The following is a 26,350-nucleotide window of genomic DNA, read 5'->3' as shown; positions in this document are numbered from 1 at the left end:
TTAGCTACGGCACTAATGCTGAAGGCTCGCTGATGTAGCTGTCGGTCTCACTAGAACGGCGTATGCATCGTTGCTAACGTGTGCTGACGTAGTGACTGTGTGTGTATGTGAGAAAGACGCGTGCGTGAAAGAGACGGAGGGAGAGCAGGGAAAGGAAATGCAGCTGAACGAATACGCTGCGTGTTTTTACCTAAATAGCGATAAAAAAAAATGTTTACGAAACGCAATGTGTGGCTGCCGGTGTTGATTCTGTGGCGCACCGCCACAAATTAGTCTATGTGTGGGAAACACTGCGTCTAATCCAGTGAGATTACCTTCAGACTGGTGGATTAGGCTCTCTCTGACAGGATTAGCAGTCTAGAGGCGAGGCAGAGCTCCCCTTTACTCAATCCAATATCAGCACTTTCTCACTCACACAGCCACACACACACAGCCACACACACAGAGGCACGAAAGAAAGAAAAGGTTGGAACATGTTAACTAAAAGCAGAGACATGAGAAGGGTTAGGTAGGAAGACAGCCAGCACAGTTCAGTCACACAAACATTGTGTCTGTGTGCGCGTGCATGTGTGTGTGTGCGCGTGCATGTGTGTCTGTGTGCGCGTGCATGTGTGTGTGTGTGTGTGTGTGCGCGCGTGCATGTGTGTGTGTGTGTGTAGGCCAGTGTGATTTCTCCCTAGCTGTAATGAGAAGGAGAGCCGTGTAGAATAACTCCCCAGACAGCGGCAGGCTGTCGTCATGGCTAATTCATGAAGCCCTGCTGGAGCCCCAGTCTCACCGAGGCACTTAGGCACACACACACACCTTAGAGGATGTAGAAATACAACAATATACTTGAACACACACACACACATATATTCAATTATTGAATATAAACATGATCATGGACAAAGATGTGGTCCTACAAACTGGTGTGCTGCTCGTAAGCACTGACCCTGTCTTACACTGCACACTCTAGTTCATTCAAGTTGAGCAGGAAGTGAAACAAATAATGTTTGAGCGCTCACAAAGCACTGTATAGACAGTCCGCCCCAACAGGAATATGCAATTACACACACACACAGTCATGACCTCCTACTCAGAATGCAGGGGCATGGTTCATTCATAAACATGGCAGTTACAAGCTGTTGCTGACAGTATCTTCAAGACAGACAGTGTCCTGAGAGCACACATATCACTTTTCCATGAGGATATCTTCTGTTGCCAAAGGGTGCATAAGAAATATGGGGAAACACATGCCCCCCCCCCCCCACACACACACACTAGCCAGATAAGCAGAGAGAGAGCAACAATGTGAAAGAGCTACATAGGTGAGCAGGTAGTAATCATATCTGAGTACTACCTGAGTAATCATTCTCAGGTAGTTTAGGAGACGGGGGTGACACATCTGTCAATCCACACACACGCTCACACACACACACACACGTTCACACGTTCACACACACACACTCACACACACACACACACACGTTCACACACACATGTTCACACACTCATCCATTGCAAAAGCTAATGTTCATGTTGTTTGTGTGCAAAATGAGAGCCATCAGAGTGATGCGTTCATCACAGCACCATGGTCTCAGAGTGATGCGTTCATCACAGCACCATGGTCTCAAAGTGATGCGTTCATCACAGCACCATGGTCTCAGAGTGATGCGTTCATCACAGCACCATGGTTTCAGAGTGATGCGTTCATCACAGCACCATGGTTTCAGAGTGATGCGTTCATCACAGCACCATGGTTTCAGAGTGATGCGTTCATCACAGCACCATGGTTTCAGAGTGATGCTTTCATCACAGCACCATGGTTTCAGAGTGATGCGTTCATCACAGCACCATGGTCTCAGAGTGATGCGTTCATCACAGCACCATGGTTTCAGAGTGATGCGTTCATCACAGCACCATGGTTTCAGAGTGATGCGTTCATCACAGCACCATGGTTTCAGAGTGATGCGTTCATCACAGCACCATGGTTTCAGAGTGATGCGTTCATCACAGCACCATGGTCTCAGAGTGATGCGTTCATCACAGCACCATGGTTTCAGAGTGATGCGTTCATCACAGCACCATGGTTTCAGAGTGATGCGTTCATCACAGCACCATGGTCTCAGAGTGATGCGTTCATCACAGCACCATGGTTTCAGAGTGATGCGTTCATCACAGCACCATGGTATATCAGAAGGGAGTTCAAGTGCAGCGGGAAGCTAAATGTGAAGTGTTGTTGTGGAGAAGTGGAAGCAGCCAAGCAGGGAGCTGAGCTGTCATCGGAAATCCCAAAGTTAACTAACGTCATCCTAAAGGAGTGGGAGAACATCTGAGGGAGAGGGGGAGAGAGAGAGGGGGAGAGAGAGAGAGAGGGAGAGAGAGAGAGAGAGAGAGAGAGAGAGAGAGAGAGAGAGAGAGAGAGAGAGAGAGAAAGAGAGAGAGGAGAGAAAGAGGAGAGAGAGAGGACAGAAGAAAAAGCAAGAATGAGAGAGCCATGGGTCTGTAGAGAGACAGAGATCATAGAGAGAGAAATAAAGAAGGAGAGAGTGATAGAGTGGAGCGATAGATAAGGAGGGACAGATTGAGTCTCACGGTCAAGCGGAAGGCACACGGTGTTCATTACTTCTAAAATGAAACTACGTAGAAATGAAAAAGATTCCCCTTTTTCCCCCTAACTGTAAAACTGCCTTGGGTACTAAATCAGAGTTTTGCTTCCTTCATCAAACTAGTGTAGGCCTAGTGCACGTATGCAGCCGGTGATTAAGATGTTGTTTATTTGATTCGGCGTTAACTTAATGGGAGTTTGTGCGCTTTTGCATAAAATGTCACCGCTGGCTGACAACAAATAGCGCATTACCGAGTAGGCTAAATTCATAAGAGCTATGTTCTTGTATCTCTATTTTGTGTCACGGATTGTATTTCACGTTGCAGAGCCCGTTGGCGGCTCATAGATCATAGCGGTTATATTTATTTCTCGGGAGATCCACGGCTCTGTAGCAGCACAACAGGGCAGTGATCGCGTTTATATATGTAGGGCTAGGCCTATTTATTTTTCTCTGACATACAGGGAGGCATCGTTCCCGACCCATCCAGACAGAAGTAACCACTTGCAGATCACCGCGACAGGTCAGTCACACAGACAGATATAGGCCTATAGATCCATATGAAACCAGACCGATCAATTCCTGACGATTGTTTATAGATTTCTGGCTATAACATTACAGTGAGCCCCTCCTATCCTCAGGCGATGGCTGTTATTGTGTGGGAATTGAGTGGGATATGGAAAGCATTGCCTTGCTATGATCCCAATTTGGCTCCAAGTTTTCATTTGGCCAGAGACAATCCCCTTCCACTCACAACTGTTAATTTGTAGAGAGAACTTTAGTGGTGTTTTTTGTTTGCGGTCTCATTTACCTGCACCAGGGCTGCCAGATCTTTCCATGACAGGAAATTCTGTCTGTTTGTGCAATAGGCCCATAATTGCAAGGTATGCTAGCAGTGACTTGTAGCAAATATGTAATAGGCTAGCTTCTGCCAAAAAGAACCGCTAGGCTAGCTCTAGCCAGAAATAACCGCAAGACTAGCCAAACCCCAGCCTCGGTATGGCCCCATCCCACAACAGTGATGACACAAACACTATAGAGATTAAAGCCAGTCTGTTGAGCTCCGCTAAATCAAAACCCCTTCAATCGATTTGGCCCAGCAGCCATGTCTTATTCACCCCTCTCCTCTTCCTTCCTCCCCTCGCACATTCGCCGCTCTTTTCCAGGACGAACGGCTGAACGAGACAATGTTCCTTATCGATCAACTGGCTGGTCTTGTACCGGCTTGGACACAGCAGGATAGATAGGCTGGATATAGGAGGTGTGTGTGTGTGTGTACGTGTACTTACCAGGATGTGTAGTTCCATATGTTTTGAGTGTCAACCCGGATTCGGGGCAGCGGATGCATCCAGTGCTCAGGGCCTGTGCTCGAGCAAGAGGAAGAGCTGGCCTTGTTTGCCAACTACAGACAGCGTGTGAAGGAGGAGGGCTTTATAATGCATGAGGACAGGGCTGGACAGGTCCAGGCAATCAAGGGAGGAGAGCGGAATGAGAAGGAGAGGAGAGAAAAGAGAGAGATTTTAAAGAGGAGGAAAAAGAAGACAAACAAGTGTGTGTTCTCTTTCCTGTGTGTGTGTGTGTGTGCGTGTGTGTGTGTGTGTGTTATCGACCAGTTTGTGTGTGTTGCTTTCCCTTTGTGAGTTCTTTATCTTCTCTGTGTGTGTTCTTTATAGATGTGTTTGCGAAAGATTATTTTCACATTAGCACACACAGTAGGGAGCAGAGATGAGTGGTGGCGTTCTGAGTGTCAAAAAGCCTGTCGCCAAGGCACTGTGAAAGCTGAGGAGATGCTATGGTGCGTCATTCAGTTCTTTATTTATATTATACAGTATACGCCATATGATCTACATTATATAGAGATGAGTATATAGTAGCTCTCATAAGATTAGGACTTTATTCTAGGGTTAGATGCTGCTAGGAAACTGCCAAGAGGAGAATAATTGTTCAACCTTTCTATCACCTTTTTTTTGATCATTCATTTATATATATTTAAACCTAAAACAGAGCAGAGCACATTAGGACTTGATGGGGACTCTACTCTACAGTACAGTCCTCATCAATGATGCCATTTTCTTTTTTTTCAAAGTTTCAAAGCTTTTTAGAGAAAATAAATTCAACCTTTAGAAATGTTTTTTTTTTTTATATTTTGACTCCACTGCTTGGGCGGCAGAGCTGCGACAGTGTCTAGCAAAGACAGGTCTTTGTCTCCTATCCTCTGCCCTTATGGTGATGCATGTTATCAAATGACCAGATGGTGTGTAAAAGCCTCAGAGAAAAGCCCTCTTTACTTGTTATGGGTGCGTGGGATGGGGTGAACATCCATCTTATCTCACTGGCACAGCTTCAATTAAGAAAGCTTATCCGGCAATTAGACCAACCCGCAAATATTGAATCATGTGTTCTCACTGTGTACACCTGCAGCTGTTGTTTGTACATCTCTGTTCAGACAAATAGCATTTAATAATACTTATTTGTGTACATTTCAGTTGTACACATCTGGCTGACATGACCTGACATTCCATAGAAGAGAATCGATTGTAGAGTCAAGTTTCCTAAATGTTTTGTTGCGTGTTGCTTTTGGGATGTAAGATTTCTAAGTGGGTTAACAGGGGTTTTATGTATGTGCCCGAGGGCCGTAGCAGATTAGGCGCTGTGTGGTTGTGTTGAAAAAAAAAATGTTCCTCACAATTTCCTGCTCCTAATCAAGCTTTTGTTTTAATATTCCTGTTCTGGGGCGCTGTCTGGGCCGTGGGCTCACGTTACAGATAACGTTTTCTCTTTTCACCGCTTCCATGTTAAGCTGCTTTGATTCAGCTCTCTCATCCAATCCAAAGTGTGTGTGTGTGTGTTTGTGTGTGTGTGTGTGTGTGTGTGTGTGTGTGTGGGAGGAGGGTAGGGGTGAAGTGTGTCTGTGAAGGCAGCAGAGTGTATGACTCTAGGAATGAGATTTCGGTGTAGAAGACGCTTTGTGTGTGTGTACCTGTGTATCCAGATGGGTGTGTTGAGCTGGACGTGTCACTTCTTTATTTGAGGGACTCTGGTTTGATGCTCAGTGTTGGACCTTAATGCTGTTTGTAAAGCCCGTAACTGTAGACTATCTTCTATCATTCTGTTTTTTGTATTGAATGTTTTATCTTTTTGTTCCTCTCCTTCCTGTTCCTCTTCTTCCTGTTCCCCTGTAGGTGGAGAACAAAGCAGAACCTGGACTACTGTTTCCTCATGATGTACGCCCAGTCAAAGGGGACGTACTACGTACAGGTAGGAACCCACATGTTCCCTCTGGGCTGGAGAGAAGCCACACGTTCCCAAACAAGATTTCAGGGAGGAAGTGTTTGAAGTGTCTGAGCTGTGAATCTCTTTTGTTCACCCTCTCTGTACGTGTGACCAGGTCATTTGAGCATGGTGATGTTGGGCTGCGGTTGAAAACGGAAGCATCTACTTCCTGCTCCGTAACTCACTGACGTGGCATGGTGCCTGGGAGGGTCTTTTAAGGTGTTGCTCCCCACCTTGACCTCTTGTTGTTTTCGAAAACCGCATCAAATATTCAGCTGAATATGGAGCTGGTTACACAGTGCAGCCTCTGTGCTTGTGGGAGCAATGAGTCAGGGCAGCGTCTGAACACATCGACCATGCACAAGCCCTCCTGTAAGACTGACGTACGCTGGAGTGTAGAGGAAGCTAGGGCCTTCGTCTCAGGTGTAGCTGGTGAGACCTCAGTAGTGAACTTTGACCCTGGGATGGCGCGGGTCCTGGGAGATGTTGGTTGATGTTGACTCTTTGAGGGGGTTTCCTCTGGTGGGGCAGTCTGATTACCTAGTGGTTACCTAGTTACCCGGTTACCAGGTAACCAACCTTGGGAAGGCAGTGGAAGATGCAGAGGCCATTCACAGTGCTTCTAAGAGGAGGGTTTTGATTACACCATCAGTTGGTTTTTGTCCCCTCCGGCCGTACCCTGTGGAATGTTCTAGTCAGAATCAGACCCTCTGGATGGATCACATGTGCAGAAGTTAACGTTGGTGCCAGCATTGTTCCATGGGAGTTTTTGGGACCTTTGATCAGATCATGGAAACAGCCCGTTCGGCTGTGGAACTTGCTGCCTGAACGATCCCAGCCCTCAGCAGTCCCTAGTGAGGGATGAGGCCCAGCTTGGTCTTGTCGCTTTGGTTTACTGGAATCTCAACGACCCCATCAGTCACTGGGTTGAGGTTGCTGAACCTTTACACAACTTTTCTTCAGTGATTCCTTTTGTTTTGTGGAGAAGAATAAAGCCAACACAATACACCTGCGGCCCAGACACACACACACACACCAGGCAGAACCCACCCCACCATGAGGAAACATCAACATGTACATATATATGTTTCCTTCAGTTCCTGGGCAGACTCACCACTGAGAGCCATGCAGCTTCTGGGTCTCCAGCTGGTGGGGAAGGAACAGCCATCTGTCAGAAATCCAGCCTGTCTCTCCTCTTCCTCCTCCTCTTCTCCCTCCTCTTCCTCCTCCTCTTCTCCCTCCTCTTCTCCCTCCTCTTCTCCCTCCTCTTCTCTCTCCTCTTCCTCCTCCTCTTCTCCCTCCTCTTCTCCCTCCTCTTCCTCCTCCTCTTCCTCCTCCTCTTCTCCCTCCTCTTCCTCCTCCTCTTCTCCCTCCTCTTCCTCCTCCTCTTCTCCCTCCTCTTCTCCCTCCTCTTCCTCCTCCTCTTTTCCCTCCTCTTCTCCCTCCTCTTCTCCCTCCTCTTCCTCCTCCTCTTCTCCCTCCTCTTCTTCCTCCTCCTCTTCTCCCTCTTTCTCTCTTCCTCTTCCTCCCCAGAATGTGGGAAGGAGGAAGAGGAGGAAGGGAGGGGAAGTGACGGGTTGGCTTAAGTCTAATACTGCAGGCTGGACGAGGCGAGGGCAGCTTTATAGCTCGGTTTATTCCTGCCATAATCACCTCATCTGTTTAGACAGACACACTGCCACTCTCTCACTCTCTCTTACACACACACACTCTCTCCTCCGCGCACTTTCACACACACACACACACACACACACACACAAAGCAACCGTCTGCTCTCGGTAGGATGAGCTGTGAAACAAGCCTTCTTTTCGTTTCTGTTTCAGTTTAGTATTGTCTGTTCTGTTGATTTAGTATAAGGTTGTGATCTGTGTTTGATTCAATTTAAGGTTGTGACCTGTGTTTGATTCACTATAAGGTTTTGGTGTTGGGGCTATATACATTTTGCTGATGTTGTTTTCACTAACTTCCTCTTTGAAGTTATTGTTCTGTTAAACAACTTACTGAATGGTAGAAATCCGGTTCACAGCTTCCAAAGTGTAGCACAGAGTAATGTTTGCGACCCCTCCAGAGATTTCAATTATTGAATAGTTTAAACCATATGGTTGCAATCACATAAACCCATTGCCACAAATTAGACCTATTAGTATTTAATTAGATCTAATGAGAGGGAATTGTCACGTAAATCCCCCCTATTAAGAGATGGAGGGAAACTGCAACTTATTTGTAATGCTTTTTCTCTCTGTCTCTCCCTCCCTGACCTGTCTTCCTCACAGCTGGAGGATGACATTGTTGCTCGTCCAAATTACTTCACCACCATGAAGAACTTTGCCCTGCAGCAGTCTTCTGAAGAGTGGATGATCTTGGAGTTCTCCCAGCTGGGCTTCATCGGTGAGTCTGGGCCATATGAGCTAGTGTAGCATGCTACCGCCTCATCGGTGAGTCTGGGCCATTGAGCTAGCGTAGCATGCTACCGCTTCATCGGTGAGTCTGGGCCATTGACCTAGCGTAGCATGCTACCGCTTCATCGGTGAGTCTGGGCCATTGACCTAGCGTTGACAGAAGCTAGAGGCAACCGCCTGTATTTAGCTGACAATAACTAAAGAACCTACACCCTCAAAATAAGTAATCTCATCATTTACATTTACATTTACATTTATTCATTTAGCAGACGCTTTTGTCCAAAGCGACTTCCAAGAGAGAGCTTCACAAAGTGCATAGGTCACTGATAATAACAACAAGATAGCCCCACAGCATTGCGGGTAGTCAAAAACAAGAAGTACATATTGTGGACAACCAAAAAAAATAGTGCTAAAGGGAAGAAACCATAAGAGCATGTAGTTAAACAAGTTAAAATTACACAACATTGATCTCTAAGTGCAGGTGTACCTGTAGGAAAGCAATAAAAATAGGATTAACTAAAAAAAGAAGAATACAACAGTTTAAATCAGCTACCACTAACCAACAAGAGCAACAGTCTAAGCAAGAGTCATTGTGAACCTTGAGGAAACTAGCGTTGGATTCAGCAAACCATTCCTAAGTACCATTGTACTCCCGGAACAAGTGCGTCTTGAGCCTTCTCTTGAAGGTGGAGAGACAGTCCGTGTCTCTGATGGAGGTGGGGAGTTGATTCCACCACTGGGGTGCCAGGCAGGAGAAGAGCTTGTGCTGGGACCGGGCGGTCTTGAGAGGTGGGACCACCAGGCGGTTGTCTGAAGAAGACCGTAGGTGGCGGGTGGGGGTGTAAGGCTGCAGGAGAGACTTGATGTAGTCGGGCGCAGTTCCATTCACTGCTCGGAAGGTCAGTACCAGGGTCTTGAATCTGATGCGGGCCGTTATGGGTAGCCAGTGGAGGGAGATGAGGAGCGGGGTAACGTGGGAGCGTCTGGGTAGATTGTAGACCAGACGGTCATCATGGTAATGGTTTGCATTTAAATATGTACTTTATCAATCACCAACAAGAATACAATCCAAATATTTGTTGACGGCTGCAAGCACAGATAGCTAAGCTACAATACATCAACCAGCTAATGCTACAAGTAACACTACTTACAGGTACCGGGTCTTCAGTCACAGGCTGAAAATTGACTTTTAAATGGCTTTTAAACTTTAGATAGGAAACTAATATCTTAAATGTGGGTGACATTAATTAACTGAAAAGATGCTCAAATGTATAATCCTGATAAATGGTAGAGGTGTGCTATTTCTTTTAAAGTACTTTTCTCCCAAAATATGAACAAATACAACTTTTTTCCATAAAATATGCAGCTAGAGCCAGAAAGTTGTTTAAGTTCCAAAACTTCTCTGAATTACGAATTACCCCCGTGGAATTAGATCTGCAGTCAAATGAAGCGTCCACCTTGGTTTGATCTGGGTGCTAACGATCCTGTCGAGAGTAATCAATTACTCCCTATGAAGTCCATCAGCAGTGGCTGGCGTGTTAAACCAGGGAGCTCATCTGACTGGAACCGCAGGAAATTGGAGGAAAGGAAGTATGGGTCTGAAGGAACCGTTCCAAGTACTGGTCCGATGTGATCTGAGGGGGGGAGAGAGCGATGCTAGACTTCAGTGGTCGTGTTATTGGCAGGACAAGATGAGGACCACATGTTGTGTTTTTCTGGCCTCAATCTGACCGCCGTTGCCTGACCCAGAATAAAGAGTTCTTGACAGCCAGCACAGCCCAACGCAGCCCAGCGCAGCCCAGTGCAAGCAGAACACAGTAGCCCAGGCCCCCGACCTCCGGCCCCCTGCCCTCCGGCCCCCGCCCACCGGCCCTCGTCCTCAGGACCCGACACGAGGCGTCCACAGAGGAGGCACGCTATTTGGCCGCCGTTCGCAGTTTTACGTCAGAATCGATTCTGTATTTTGGGTGGAATAGAGTTCATCTGTTCACGCTGCAATCGTCGGAGAGCAAAACACAGCATTGCTTGATTTGAGATGATTGGTGGAAACGTGGAAATTGGAGCCCCCTGAGGTAATTTCTTGGATACTTGTGGTTGTTTCTCTGTCATGGGACTGTGATGGTCTCGCTGGGGATGAATTCCACTTTGTTACTTCCTGAACTCTGACCCCCCTCTCCATTCAGTTCTATGAACTCTGACCCCCCTCTCCATTCAGTGGCTTAAGTGGTGGCTGTTGTCTTGTGACTCTCTGCTGATGGCTTCAGAGCTAGCTAGAGTTGCCCGTGGGCTCTCCTGGTCACACACAGACCAGCTTTGTTGCAACAAGCTGTCTCTGGGAGGACCCCTTCCAGCAGGAGGCGACAAAGAGCACAATTGTTCTGATAGAACCAGATAAGCGAACCCTTGATGATTTATGCTCAGACAACAAACATGCTTGAAGTGACTGCTGTGAACAGAATAGAGGGGATGTCATTGGCTGTGAACAGAATAGAGGGGATGTCATTGGCTGTGAACAGAATAGAGGGGATGTCATTGGCTGTGAACAGAATAGAGGGGATGTCATTTTAAGATTTCTTCCCTCAGAAATAATGACATTTGATTCCTACTACTGGCTCCCAGTGATGAAAACCAAAATAATTTAACAGCCACTCCAAAAATACTCCTTTTCACAGCTTCTCCATTCTTCCCGAGACACAAACCCACACAAAACATCTTCTCTCACACACACGCGCGGACATACACACACACACACACTCATACAGCTTTTCTTTTATTTCTTTTTGGTTGACGCACACTTTCCTATCTCCTACTCTCTTTCCCATTCTGTTCCATTTCTTCTCCTTCTCCGTAACATTCATACACACACACACACACACACTCCTCACACACACACACAATTACACAGTGCCGCACTCTACCCATGAGCCTCTGCTTCTCCACTTTAGTCTAATAGGTCCCTGAGCGCTGCTATGGGCCTGGCTTAACCATTGATTGATGCCCTCTCTGTCTGTCTTTCTCTCTCTTTCTGTGTCTCCCTCCCTCTCTCTCTCTCTCTCTCTCTCTCCCTCTTTCTACCTCTCTCTCCCTCTCTCTCCCTCTCTGTCTTTCTCTCCTTCTGTCTCTCTGTCTCTCTCTCTCCTTCTGTCCCTCTCTCCCTCTGTCTCTCTCTCTCTCTCCTTCTGTCCCTCTCTCCCTCTGTCTCTCTCTCTCTTTCTCTCCCTCCACCCTCCCATCACCTAATTACCCATCTATAGGGAGGCGTGATCAAGGAGCCCCTACAGACTGTGATCTAAGGTCAGTTTTAGCTCCCTCTCCTAGACAGGGGAGGTTAATATCTGAGGTGTGCCTGCAGCTCCCAGACCACCTCCAGCTGGTCCAGCTGAAGCCCTCTGAAGGAGCACCACCCCCCACCAGCACCACCTGTTGCTGCGGAAGTCCAGTTATGGTTCTAAAGGAGCCTTTAGACAGTTAAGCCGACAACATGAGGAAGAAAGACTCTGAGGACAGTTGAACCGACATGGAGTCCACGGCCATTAAGTTGAGAACCGTCATCTCTCCATGCAGCTAGTCTCGCTCGCCATGGGCTGTTGAGTTATTGATCTGTGGTGAAGCAATCACCTGGTTCCTGCAGAATATCAGACAAAAACAAATGTTGTTTCCTGGGTTATCTTGCAGCCGGGAAACACAGACACCGCTGGCGAGTTGTTTACCTCTAGGATCCTCCCCCTATCTCCCTCTCTCCTCTCTGAGCTATCAAACACGTAAGTGAAAACCGTGTCAGATAAGCTTCTGACAGGCACAGCTTCCCTGCTCCTCTCTCTCTGTGCTTAACGAAGCAAGGCCCGCCTGCCTGTCAGTTTAGCAGCCCAGCCGTCTGATCAGCTTCCTGCTGCGGAGATGGGGGGGAACGTTTCTCTCTCTCTCTCTCTCTCTCTCTCTCTCTCTCTCTCTCTCTCTCTCTCTCTCTCTCTCTCTCTCTAATAATGTATGTGTATTAAATAATAACATAAAAAGTATGGATCAAAATAAAAAACACAGAGACATTCTCTCTCGATCTCACACTTTTCCTTGCGAGGCTCCGCAGCTCACTCGTAATTGGACTGCTCGGTCGCCGTGGATAACCCAAGAACTGCAGGCCCGGCCCGACAACCGTAACCGACGCACCCTCCGGTGCAAGCTAAGTCTGATTCTGATAAGCCGTCAGGCTTGTGTCTCCAGACCCCAGAACGAGCCCTTACCGAGTCGTCTCCACTGTGGCGTCAACAACGTTGGTCACGGAAAATACACAACCTCGATGTCGCATCTTTCCGTTACAGAATACAGATGAGTAGCCTATGTAGGCACAGTGTAGAGAATGTCTCGCAGTTTGGACTTTGTGTCGGTTTGCACTTCTAAAACTAAAATAAATCATTTTCTAAATCAGTAACTGATACTCACCAAGGCCGTAGCTGTGTTGGCTAGATATCCCAGTGGTTGTAATAGTGTCAGGGGCTTTACATCACAGCGTTATGTAAATGTCATCTGCAAACACGTCGATAATGATCAGAGGCGCACCATAACAACACACTCTGCTGTCAGGATAATCTGTACAGCACTGGCTACATAATTCCTCTGTGCGATTTGTGATTTTGTTAGCCTTAATCCGACGCCTGTGCTCTGATGGGCCGAGGTGTTTTTTTCGTGGGCTAACTGATTCTGTAGGGATGGGGGTTAGCAGAGATGGGCTAGCGGGTAGCAGATAGGCGCTAACGGTTAGCAGATAGGGGTTAGCGGTTAGCATATAGGAGCTAGCGGTCGAATATGGCCCGCCAACGCATTTGGACTGGCCCTCTGAACAATGCCAGAGATTTGTTTATATTAAAAATAAAACAAAAAACGTTTACACTGATTAATATGCATAATTAACTAAATGTTTTGATTTAAATAGCAATTAATATGAAAAAAGGTAATTACAATATTAATAATGCTCTTTTAATAGGCTATATATTCCTTGACATGTACGGATGTATGGTGCATAACAAAATTATAAACTAATCTAGCATAATAAATACATTTAAAATCATAATAAAATCTCCACAATAATACTGGTAGTCACTCCGGCCCATGTAATGTTCTGTTACAGACCGATCCAGCCCCACATTAAAGAAAGGAAACCTTATCTAGCCCTCGTAGAAAACATTTTGGGGACCCCTGCTGTACAAGCACAGGACCGGACTGCCCAAGAATAGAACAACACGAAGAGAAAGAGAGGGAGACATTGAAGTAAATGAGATTATGTTTGAATGCCTCTCAGCAGTAAGAAGACAATCTATTACCAATCAGTTACAACAATGCTGAGAAACAAATTGATTAAGTCTAAATTAGTATTCCCACAGTGCAATCGGAATAATTGTTTTGTTTGGCTTCAGTCTTGGATTGAAAAGTCAAACGCTTTTAATTCAGGAGACAAATCGAAAAAGTGTTGGTAATTTGTCAACAAAATACCAATTTGCTTAAGGCCGAATCCCAATACTACCCCTACCCCTTACCCCTAGCCCTTAGTTTACCCCTAGCCCTTGGCCCTCGAAACTGAGGGGTAAGGGCTACATATCCCTTAGAAATGGGACGCCACTTGGTTACAGGTACGTCGTTTAGCACGTATTGATATCTCCAAAGCAAGTGATATCAAACGAAATTCGCTGCTAATGGAGTTTACTTAAAACTGTAGACATGCTAGTCAGAGAAATGCTGGACTGTTGTGCAAATCAGCACTGTAACATTAGCGTGGCATACTAGCAATTTTTTAAAACGTTTCAATTAGGAAAATGGTTGCAAATATACGTATATGTACAGGGCTGTGTATAGCACAAAACGAGTGTCATAATTTTTTTATCAATGAATTAAGCCGAAAATATAACATATATCGGATGTAGGGGTAAGGTGTAGTATTGGGATTCGGCCTAAGGCTCTATTCAAGCAATACATAGTAGTCATTCAAGTACATTAATACTTCATTACAAATAATTGATCAACCTAAAATTTGCTTGAAAACAATCAGTCTTGATCATCTCCTCTCCAACGTTTGCTGTTGGTGGTTAAAGCAGTCCGGTCCGTGACCAGCCATCGTTACTCCCTTCACCTCAGTTTGAGTCTGAGAGGGTGAAAGGAAGGTAAGGAGGGAAGGTTACCACAGTAGACAATTGAGACACAACGCTGGGCTTCCTTTAGAAGGCTGTTTGTATCTTTTGTGGAGATTCAGAGCATGTAGTTCGCCTCAGATGAAAGGAATGCATTGTGTTCACGTTTTGTCTTTGCTTACTCAACACTTCTGACAGGGTCCCCAACGTTGTTTAACTCTGAGATGTAGCCTATTCCACCTCTTTCCCTAAGCGCTGTGTTCTGCTGAGTCAGCATGTAGTGGCACAGGAAAACAGGGCACTAACACACACACACACTCACACTATATCACTGTCACTTTATCACAGGTACACACTCCCACGCTCTCTCCTTTTCTCACATACACTCACACACATGCACTCTCTCTCTCACACACACACACATGCACTCTCTCTCTCACACACACACTCACACACATGCACTCTCTCTCTCTCACATACACTCACACACATGCACTCTCTCTCTCACACACACACTTACACACATACACTCTCTCTTACACACACTCCCCCTTGTAGAAGTTTGTGGATAATTTGAGAGCAGGTTTTTATTCAGAACTACCACGTGTTTACACTTCCCCTTTCTCTCAGTGGAGGATCTCTCTCCTGACAGGACAGCTTTCAGCCCACAGCTTTAGCCCTTCTTACAGTAATTAGCATGTATTGATTGAATCTACAAAAAAAAACAGGGTTTCATTAGAAAACATATTGCTTTAAGGCATGCCCCAGTGTATCTCTGTGTGTGTGTGTGTGGCTAAGTATGCAGGTCTGTGTATGGCTGGATGTGATAGTGTGATGGCAAGTGGGGGGAGGAGAGAGGAATAGAGAGAGGGGGAGAAAGGGGGGAGGAGAGAGAGCCAGGGAGAGGAAGAGGAAAAAAGAGAGAGGGTGAAGGAGAGAGTGGGGGAGAGTAGGGGAGGAGAAAAGGAGGGAGAGAGGGGGAGGGAGAGGGAGGGAGAGGGAAGGGGGGAGAGAGGGGGAGGGAGAGGGAGGGAGAGGGAAGGGGGGAGAGAGGGGGAGGGAGAGGGAGGGAGAGGGAAGGGGGGAGGGAGAGGGAGGGAGAGGGAGGGAGAGGGAAGGGGGGAGAGAGGGGGAGGGAGAGGGAGGGAGAGGGAAGGAGAGGGAAGGGGGGAGGGAGAGGGAGGGAGAGGGAAGGGGGGAGAGAGGGAGGGGGAGGGAGGCAGTGGACTGTGAACAAGTAGAGAGGTGAATACAGATGAAAACTTATCCAGAGTGGCCACTCTGACTACCCAGAATGCACTTGGGCTCATATCTCACCTCGGCAGCCCCTCTTTCTTGCTGTCAGTTACACACACACACAAATACACTCACACACACACACACACACATTCTAACACACACACACGTGCTGAGAACACTTCTGCTCCACTTATCTAGGAGCTAGTCATGGAGATTCACTTTCCACAAGCTCTTTTGGTCCACCTTGAACTCTACTGACTCCTCACAGACTGACTGACTGATTATCTTGCCCTGCTTACTGGCATATTACACATTCACTGTGCTTCAGATGTTACACAGATCCACATAGACAGACAAACAGACGGGCAGGTACACACACACACACACACTCACACAGTGCTATTGCATCCTGCCAAGGAGACAGTCACAATAGAATTTGAATCCATACCAACTTTACAGGAAACATAATGGCTACCTTGTAAAAGAAACACAATTGTAAGATGTATGATTTTAACTGTAAAGCTAACATAGGTTAGTGATGTGACCAGCATGACCTGTGTCTTTGCATCTTAACGCTGCTCTGAGATCAGTTCACCCATGAAGGTTGAGGGACAAATAAGCAATCACTGAGATGTTTCGCTCTGTAGCTCTCTCTCTCACACACGCCCTCACGCACCAAACATCACAGACACCTGTATTTCTCACCATCTCTCCTCTCCCCCATCTCACCTTTCTATCTGCCTCCCAGCTGGGCGTATAATGAGCCCCACACAGTGTCCTCTCCTCCCAGCCTCACGCTCCGGGACACGGGCAGGATGACCCTGCTGCAGCATAGGCCCTGTTGTTACTCTGGTGCCTTACACAGAGGACCTGCGAGGGGGGGGGGGGGGGGGGGGGGGGGGGGGGGGGGGGAGGGAGGGAGGGGGGGAGGGAGGGAGGGGGGTTTGGAGTTTAAGGAAGAGGGAAACCTTAAGTGGTTATAGTTACTATTTTTTACTCTCTTCTAACAAGACAGACAGACGCAGGCAGGGCAGAAAGAAAGAGATGCCGCAAGTTGCAGTTCATAACACCACCTAGGTGTTAAACTTGTGAAAGTGATAACTGGTTTTACCGTTGAAATGAAGACTGCTTCAGAGCTTCGCCCTTCAAAGTCTAATAAAATGTATTTTATGCCTTTCGCACGATCCTTGTTTGTATTTGACCCAAATCATATTTTCATGTAGCCCGCTAGGCGACGTGTGAAGAACGGCTACTAACAAATTAAAATCATTATTAAATCAGACAATTAAATTACACTGGATACAGTTTCAGTGCTCAAGGCTCTATGTCTAGGTCTTTTTTACACAGATTTAATTTCAGGGCATGTTGGCTAAGTTTTAGCTTCAATCTTTGGTCATAACGAGTTCTCTTTTTAAATTTTAATTGTTTTTTTACTTTCCTTTCCTGGCCCAATTACAAACCAGGCCTTCAAACCAACTGCATGACCCCATTGTTGGGCCCATTCAATGTCCTGCATTAATACTGAATCTCTCCCTGTCTCTCCCAAGGTAAGATGTTCAAATCCCTGGACCTGTCTCTAATAGTGGAATTTATGCTAATGTTCTACAAGGACAAGCCCATTGATTGGCTGTTGGACCACATCATGTGGGTCAAGGTGGTGCAATCCTGAGAAGGATGCGGTGAGTTCAGAGGTCAAACGCCTCGTGGTCAGAATACATCAACATAATTCCAGCTGTTCACCAGCATGAAGAATGCTGTGGCTCCCTCTGACAATAATTGATTCCCTCCCCATGTCCCTCCTTCTTTGCTACTCTTATATACACACACACACTCTCACACACACACACTCTCACACACACACACTCCTCACACACACACACTCTCACACCACACTCACACTCTCACACACACACACTCTCACACACACACACTCTCACACACACACACTATCACACACTTTCTCATGCGCAGAAACACTGTGACAGGCAGAAGGCCAACCTGAGGATCCGCTTCAAGCCGTCTCTGTTCCAGCACGTGGGAACACACTCCTCCCTAGCAGGAAAGATCCAGAAACTCAAGGTAGCTTTTTTTCGAAAATATTTTTGAAACCTTTAGAAGTAAGTAAGTAAGACTTGATTTATATAGCACTTTTCATACAAGAATTGCAGCTGAAAGTGCTTTACATAGAAGCTTTTTTCCCCCAAATGGTCGGTTTTGGCTTGTGATTCCTGGCATACTGGCATGTCTATAGTGTCTTTTTGTGTTCATGTATCTGTGAGGTCCAACGGGTAGTAATGGCTACTTTTTATTTTGTATTTGTCCTTGTGAGTGTGTGTTTGTGTTTCTGTGAGTGTGTCAGGTATAACTGTTTAATGACTCTGATTGCTGTTTTAAGATCGGTGGATATTAGCAAGCGAACGGGTGCTGCAATCCTATCCAATCAATCTCATTATCGACCCCTGCTTCGGGCCCAGTGTCCCCCCCCCCCCCCTTCCCCCCCACACTGACTCACCCAGCAGCCTGGGTTAACACAGCCAGTAAACACAGCCAGTAAACACAGCCAGTAAACACAGCCAGTAGTGGTGCTGCACAGTTACAATGTACAGTGAGCATCTCCCTTCTCATGAACATAGTCATAGTGCTGTTTAGGGATGCGGTGGTAGAAAGATTTGTGAATGTTGGTGAAATGGCAAAATTACAAAAAGTACTTTGTCTATTTCTCTTTAATATTTACTGAAGTTTATAATTATCCATCAAAGTAAAATGATTATTTTAAGTATGCAGCATGCAGAACACACAGAATAAATGTATTTGCTGTCAGAACCACTTTTGAGATCAGAATTCAGCGTTGGCAGATTATTTAGTAATGAAACATAAAGTTGTGAAACTCAAAATTGCTTTGGTTCACTGGAATTTCATCACTTTTGATTTTAAGAATGTTTTTAAGTCTTAAAAATAAGGAAGAAAAAGGTAAAATGCTACTTTGAAATAAGAGGTTTTAACCATACTTTCACCTTCCTTCTTTGACAGCAAATGACCTGCAATGGCTTCATGCCCAGAACTAATTCAGCCTAATTTCTTACAAAATCCTTTCCAATAACCTTGTCAACCCCACCTCTCCCCGTTTTGGTTGAATGGTTTGCTCCAGGACAAAGACTTTGGGAAGCAGACCCTGCACAAGGGCCACGCCAACCCGCTGGCAGAGGTGACGACCAGCCTGAAGACCTACCAGCACTTCACCCTGGAGAAGGCCTACCTGGGGGAGGACTTCTTCTGGGCCTTCACCCCCGTGGCCGGAGACTTCCTACGCATCCGCTTCTTCACACCCGTACGCATAGAGAGGTGAGCGTGTGTGTGTGTGTCTGTCTTCATCTCACAGCCCCATGTGAACAATCTGCATGGCTCCTCATAAACATGCATATTTAACACTAATGGATATGGATGCATTTTTAATTGGTGTGGGGTTAAGTTATGGAGGGGATATGCTCTTTATTGCTCATTTGTTCCTCTTGTCTATAACTGTCACACAAGATAGCATGTCCTTGGACTTATGTGAAAGAGCTCACTGCAGAATCAAAGTTGGTTAGCTACTCTCCAGTCATTAGGGTTAGGCCTTCACATTTCCACTAATGCTGTGCTGTTGGATATCCAAATTACAGATGCCTTATATGTATTATTAGATATAATTGAGATCTCTCTCTCTCTGCCCCTGTACCTCTCTCTAAATTATATTTATTATTTTTCTCTCTCTCTCTCTCTCTCTCTCTCTCTCTCTCTCTCTCTCTCTCTCTCTCTCTGTCTCTCTCTCTCTCTCTCTGTCTCTCTCTCCCTCCCTCTCTCTCTCTCTCTCTCTCTCTCTCTCTGTCTGTCCCTCTCTCTCTCTCTCTCTCTGTCTCTCTCTCTCTCTCTCTCTCTCTCTGTCTCTCTCTCTCTCTCTCTCTCTCTCTCTCTCTCTCTCTCTCTCTCTGTCTCTCTCTCTGTCTCTGTCTCTCTCCCTCTCTCTCTCTCTGTCTGTCTCTCTCTCTCTCTCTGTCCCTCTCCCTCCGTCTCTCTTCCTCTTCCACTCCCTCTCTCCTTCAGGTACTTTTTCCGGAGTGGGAACATTGAGCATCCAGGGGATAAGCTCTTCAACACCTCCATAGAGGTGCTGCCCTTTGACGTGAGTTTACGGGACACACTTTCACATTCTACTGTCATTTAAAAGAGAAACTCAATTTTCACTTTCATACTTGCAGACAGCAAGCTCTCTCACACTCTCAGAGTGTGAGAGAGAGTGAGTGACAGAAATGGAGAGAGAGAGAGAGAGAGAGAGAGAGAGAGAGAGAGAGAGAGAGAGAGAGAGAGAGAGAGAGAGAGAGAGAGAGAGAGAGAGAGAGAGAGAGAGAGAGACTGGGTGGTAATCAGATGCCCTCCTGCTGTCTGAGGTTTGAAAGCTCTCTTTAAGAAGACTAGTGCCCATGATGCAGCCAGTGATAAGATGTGCGTTCTGTGATTGGGTGTAAACTTAATTGGAGTTTGTGGGCTTTCGCATTAAAAGGGTAAAGGGGTGAGTTTGGTTGCACAGTCAGGCAGAGTTTTGCATAAAATATATATTTTCCCAGAAGAATGCAGGTTGGTAATATCAAGATCTGCAGAGTATAAAGAAACGAACGGCTGAATCTAACCGCTGGCAGCACATTACTGAGTCCATTCATAGCCAATGTTCTTGTCGTGTTCCTGGGCTTGTGAGCCCAATGGCTCCATTGCTTAGCGCAGCTCAAAATGGTGCTGGTGTGGTTATAAATGTATAGGACTATATATTTTTTGCATCACTGCACGTACTTGTGTCCTTATTAGAGATGGGAAGTAACAAAGTACAAATACTTCGATACTGTACTTCAGTAATTTTTTCTGGTATCAGTAATTCACTTAAAAAATCTTTTATGAAAATATATATATATATTTTTTTTTTAAACGTTAGTGTCATGTTGTGTGTAATAGTTCTCGTTTAAAAAAAATAATAATTATAAAAAATACAAGATAATACAAAATCTAAATACTAGAACAATACTAATACTAGTAGATCTGGAGATGGTAGATCTAGAGATGGTAGATCATGAGAAAAGTGCTTGTGCTGTCAGCAGGAATTAAACGGAGAGAAGATCAGAAATGTCATATTCTGACTGCAGCTTAATCACTTGTGTGAGAGGGAGCATTGATTTCAGCACAGAGAACAACAAACAGGGAAATCCTCTCGCAAAGGTCAGGATGGTTTCTTTTTACACTTTAGCTTTGTTGCCTCAGATCTCCGAGTCAAAGCAACGTTTCCCCCACAGTGGAACCGGCTGTCACAAACACAGTCAACACACAAAGCTCTTTAGCACGGAGAACACACACACACACACCCTCACACTGTACACACACACACAGATCAGAGCGAGTGTGTGTGTCAGAGTATGATGACTGCGTTCCTGCAGGAGGAGATGAAAGGGCAAGGTCACATGAGGTCATAGAGGCTTGTAAGTGCAGGACTGTAGTAGAGGCTGTAGTAGAGGCTGTAGTAGAGGCTGGAGTAGAGGCTGGAGTAGAGGCTGGAGTAGAGGCTATGGGAGAGGCTGGAGTAGGGGCTGTAGTAGAGGCTGTAGTAGAGGCTGTGGGAGAGGTTGTAGTAGAGGCTGTAGGAGAGGCTGTGGGAGAGGCTGGAGTAGAGGCTGTGGGAGAGGCTGTGGGAGAGGCTATGGGAGAGACTGTGGGAGAGGCTGTAAGTGCAGGGCTGTAGTAGAGGCTGTGGGAGAGGCTGTGGGAGAGGCTGTGGGAGAGGCTGTGGGAGAGGCTGTAAGTGCAGGACTGTGGCTCAGGTCAGTGTGGGAGATGATGCATGCAGCTGATTCTCAAGATTAAAGAGAACAAAACAAAGAGCTCTTGTGAATGTGCTGGGTGATCTATAGATTGAAGCTGTGATCCAAGGGCAGATCAAACAGCAATACTGTATTGATCTCCTGGCTGTGAGTGTAAGTGCTTGTGTGTGTCTGTCTGTGTGTGTGTAAGTACACGTGTGTCTGTGTATATTCATGTGTGTGTGTGTGTGTGTGTGTGAGAGAGAGAGAATTCTGTCAGATCTAGCATGTTCCTCTCGTGTCTGTGTTCCACCAGAACATCCAGTCTGAGAAGGAGGCCTTGAAGGAGGGGAGAGAGAAGACCCCCACCTACCACCGAACAGAAGACGGCTTCATCAGGATAGGTGAGGACCCGCAGTCAGCCCAGTGTGTGTGTGTGTGTGTGTGTGTGTGTGTGTGTGTGTGTACAAAGAACAGTAAGTATCCATCGTAGATTGAACCTGTGTCTTCTAGCAGGACTGCAGCACAAGAGAAGTTTATCACTTTCACTTGACTATCCCCTAATGGATCATATTCTCATTATGGTCATAAATATCCCTATAAACTCTGCATTCGTTGGACATTATAAAACTTTACGATAAATCAATGAGGCTCAAGAGAGTCTGATATTATTAACACAGATAACGAGCTTGATGTCTTTTTCCTTTGATAATCAGTTTCATATTCCACATAGTACATAACATAGTTCATAGTACTTAATGTACAGTGAGTGTTTCAGTAAGACTTGAGAGAGATCTCATCTACAACCACTTGTCCACTTGTGGTTGAACAATCTCGACACACAAGACAACCTGAGCTACAAAACGACAGCAAGCTACTGTCATAACAATGATATCATCTCTGTAAATAACAGACAACACAGTCCTGCCTACCAGAATACCATCCAGCATTCCTAGGCTTTTGTGTTAATCCATCCATCCCTCCTCCCGCCTCACAAACCCCCAGTTAGAGACTGCTGTCCAATAAGACGCTGCTGCACACAGGGATACTTCTCACTTCTGATTGGTTCATCAGTAGACAGGGCTACAAAGCAACAACTAGCATACCATGATTAACCACCTCCACCCCAAACCCCCACACCTAATAATACATTATAAATAAATACATAACTGATGAACAAGAGTGAGTATCAGTGCTGTCATTGGTGGAGGTAAGAAAGATCTATCCACACACTTAGTTCTGTTAAAAATAGAGCTCATCCTTGGCATTGCAATGTCATGAGTGGCCTTTAATTGTCCTCTGTCTCCCTACTTCCTGCTGTTTGTGACCTTCAGTTATAAATCCTCTCTCTGTGAAGCTAGCTTCCATGCCCTTGGAAAAGGAGCTCCTTGTGACATCATCAATTACTAAAAGCACTCAGTCTCATTCATATATTGTGTAAGACTACGCAGAATCAATATCATACTGGCACCAGTTCACATTTGGAACAAATCAATTAATTCTACAATATTGCTATCAAATGTTGGCAAGCCTCCCTTCTGCCTCAGAGGAATATTTGCTTTCAGACCCAAATGCCCAGAGCACACCCTTTCCCTCCGCCTCTTCAGATTTGATACTGTGCTTTATGCATTAGGATGGATACAAAAAGATTAGGTTATTTTAAAGGTTAATAAAGGTTATTTTATTGGCAGTATTTCTCCAAAGTACAAATGAGTTGCTATTGAATTTAGCCTAGCGCTCCGGTGACGGTACTGACCCAGGAGACTTCACTCTGTCACCCGTCACCCCCTCCCCCCACCCCCACCCCCTCCAGGAATGTTCCAGAACGGCATAGCGGAGGGGGAGGTTGACCCTAGCTTCGGGCCGTTGGAGGCCCTTCGCCTATCGGTGCTGACAGACTCCCCGGTCTGGGTCATCCTCAGTGAGGTGAGCCGTCTCTGTCGATGCTCCCTTAAGACCTCGGCATCTTTGTTGTGTTTCGGCTCATCGCACTCTCAGCAACTTCCCCCTGTGGGCTTGGTTCAAACATATAACGTATTCAACTTATTTTACAGCATACATCGTAGTGCAGCCTCTGGGTTTGAAGGTTTTGTCTCTGTGCCTTTCATATTTTGTTTAGATATTCATCAAAAAAGCGGAGTGAAAGTCAGCAGACCTCCTCAAAGCAATACCTCAGACAACCGTTCCCGTTCGCCAATGGAACGGAGCCTTCGCAGCTACTGCCGACTCATTCTCTGGCTTCACGGCGACGAATTTCCAGCGCGTTCGGACAGCGCCATCTGCTGGCAAGATCACTCGATTGCCGGCCAGTAGTGAGCGCCCTGACTGGATGACCAATCAAAAGCATGGGAGTGTTTGTCCGGAAGCGCTTATTTGGAGAAAGCAACGAGGACACACACGGAGCTGTATGTGGTGAACTGTATTTATGTGTACATAAGGTTTATGTTTTAAAACACTGGTAATTGTCAAAGAGCTGGCGAGATTGCCTAGCCCTTTGATGAAGGTAAATGACAATGAATAGCTGCTTTCGGAATTTAAGGAATGGCCAGGCAACTGACATTTTGGAATGACACAATTGATAATCCTGTTTAAATAGGCAACTGTTCTGGATCTCCTATTAAAGAACACCCCACATGTAATACATATGTATGTGGCTACGGATATATGCATATTTATGTACACACAATCATATGAATGATCTCTATAGGTGTGTTGATATGTACATAAATACAGTTAGTGTGCCCAAAAGTCAGTTCAAAAAGTAAACCTATTGAAGAAAGTGCACAAAGTGGTGTCTGTTTGAAATAAAAGTCAATTCTGAAGCCAGAGGACATTTGTAGGAAATCTGAAATAGCATATGCTTTCTTTCTGCTTGATGCGCCATCTTCGCTAACACTGTTTTCCCTCCCCATAGCAATTACTTTTGCCTTAATGTGACATGAAGTTAACCAGGTTGTGGGGCGAATCACTGTAAGCCGAGACCAGATGCAAGGCCCTATTACATTAGCTAGGAAACAAAACAAGGCTGCCCACTTCCAAGCACAGGAAACAAGTATTTTTTTCATTGTTTCTTATCAAATCGGGATGGGTTTGGAAAAGGTAGAGTGGTTTAGAAAGAAACTGTCAGAGAGACACGATGGACCATTGTTCCTCATGTTCTCATGTTGTAGTTTATGCTCTCTTGGACCACTTCATAAAATACCCAATACACAGCTTCACAAAATGGCTCCACTCTCTTGCTTTTAAGTCAATGTTGACATTGAAATGAGAGGGAGTTAACTCACATTTTCTGCGCGTTTACTTAAGTGATTTTGCACAGCATTTCCCAACACAAAGCAATCGCTGAAAGCCCCTACTATAAATCTGAAACGTTTAAGCTGGGACTGTCTGCAAATGCAAGTGAAGGCTACTGGAAGAAATTAAATACCTTTCTTATTGAAGGAGTTCTCAAACCGTTAGGCCCTACAGATTCTGGTTTGTAAACATACAAACTGGGTTACTGATTGTGTTTTCTCTGGAGCTTGTAGGAAGCACATTATAGGCGTTGTGCCAAATCAATTAGTCTTAGAGCCCTTACGCTGTTAATGTGACTATTTGCAGTAACATGGACGCATGTAGACACAGACTGTGTGGCTGGCAAATCTGAACTGTACTATTTACGGTTCCCTGACCTGCCCTTCAGAAAAATAAAACGTTTCTTTTTTTTCCGTAAAATGCACTGGAATGCATTGCTTATATATTGTGTTGTATTTTGTATCATTTAGATGAACTATATTTAATGATGTTACCTTCTATCCGATATGTGAATTGTAATAAAGCCGGAATTTCAATTGAAAAACGTCATTTTTCTCATTTTTCTAGAAGCTATGTTTAATTGTCGAAAATAGCCCGAAGCCCAGCTCACATACATGCAAACGGGTCACATACATTTGGATTACTTCATTAGACCCCGGTAACAGTAGGCCTACTCCCAATCCACATGCATTTACTAGACAATACTAGACACCTGCGTGATCTAACGCTAATTGTCTTCCATAATGCAGTTTGGGATGATGTACAGTTTGAAGTCCACGCAGACTTATTCCAGTCAAGTGCACATAGACAAAGGTCTCTCTGATTCACACCCAGGTGCACAGCTAAAGTGGTTATAGCTAGCCACGACCGGAACAAACTCCAAGTATTCCACTATTACATTGTATATGTTTCAGATACTAGTTTGTCCAGAATTAGTCAACATGACATCAAAAGTGTAATTCTCTGTTACGTTAAAACAGATCTGCCTCGGTTAAAGAATGTTAAAGTAATTCTTACTACAACCAATGAAAGAACACTTCCTCTTGCAGCTGGACAAATCATCGCCGTCCACGAGGTTCAGATTGTGGGCGTAGATCATTCATTTTGATGAACATGCATTACAACCAATCATATTTACGATTGTCCCGGAAAACTTCGTAGTTTTTGGCTTCTTAACCAATCAGCAAGTATTGAAGGTGGGACTTCAATCCCTGAAAGCATGCCCCTACATCACACGTGATCCCGCTGTACTTCCAGGTGGTCACATAGAGAACCAGGAGGTAAGCAATGACGGAGATATTACACTTTCTAAAAATCTATATTTTCAGTATATAACAATGATTTTAATACATACACATCGCACTGTTAGCATGCACGTTTAATGAATAGACAGGCTTGACGTTGCTTGCTAGTTTTAAATATGTTTGCGAACCGGTTCGTAGAATGACAAATCTGACAGTGCAAAGGCCAGCCAGTTAGCTAGCTAGCTATCAAGCTAAATTAGCTAGCCTACGCTAGCCAGCTAACAAACTTAAGAATTATACCCGCTGGCGTTGAAATGTTAAAAAAAATACCCCGAATTGTGCAATTCATAACACAATTGTGTAGTTATCTTAAGCATGTGT

General features: G+C 45.4%; 1 protein-coding gene across 1 annotated transcript in view; it reads left to right on the top strand.

Moving 5' to 3' along the window:
• The window catches only part of mgat4b (alpha-1,3-mannosyl-glycoprotein 4-beta-N-acetylglucosaminyltransferase B), a 26,896-nt gene extending 1,627 nt beyond the window's left edge, over positions 1-25,269 (top strand). Inside the window, 10 exon segments of the mRNA XM_047051669.1 lie at positions 5,682-5,846; positions 8,135-8,249; positions 17,163-17,272; positions 17,274-17,294; positions 17,587-17,694; positions 18,764-18,957; positions 19,696-19,774; positions 21,748-21,835; positions 23,245-23,357; positions 23,551-25,269. Of these exon segments, the coding sequence (XP_046907625.1) occupies positions 5,682-5,846; positions 8,135-8,249; positions 17,163-17,272; positions 17,274-17,294; positions 17,587-17,694; positions 18,764-18,957; positions 19,696-19,774; positions 21,748-21,835; positions 23,245-23,357; positions 23,551-23,574 (1,017 nt within the window). The 3' untranslated portion in view covers positions 23,575-25,269.
• The last annotated feature ends 1,081 nt before the right edge of the window (positions 25,270-26,350 follow it).

The sequence above is a fragment of the Hypomesus transpacificus genome, unplaced genomic scaffold, assembly GCF_021917145.1.
Source record: "Hypomesus transpacificus isolate Combined female unplaced genomic scaffold, fHypTra1 scaffold_166, whole genome shotgun sequence".
Classification (NCBI taxonomy): Eukaryota; Metazoa; Chordata; class Actinopteri; order Osmeriformes; family Osmeridae; genus Hypomesus; species Hypomesus transpacificus.
This window is presented reverse-complemented; position numbering and strand designations above follow the sequence as displayed.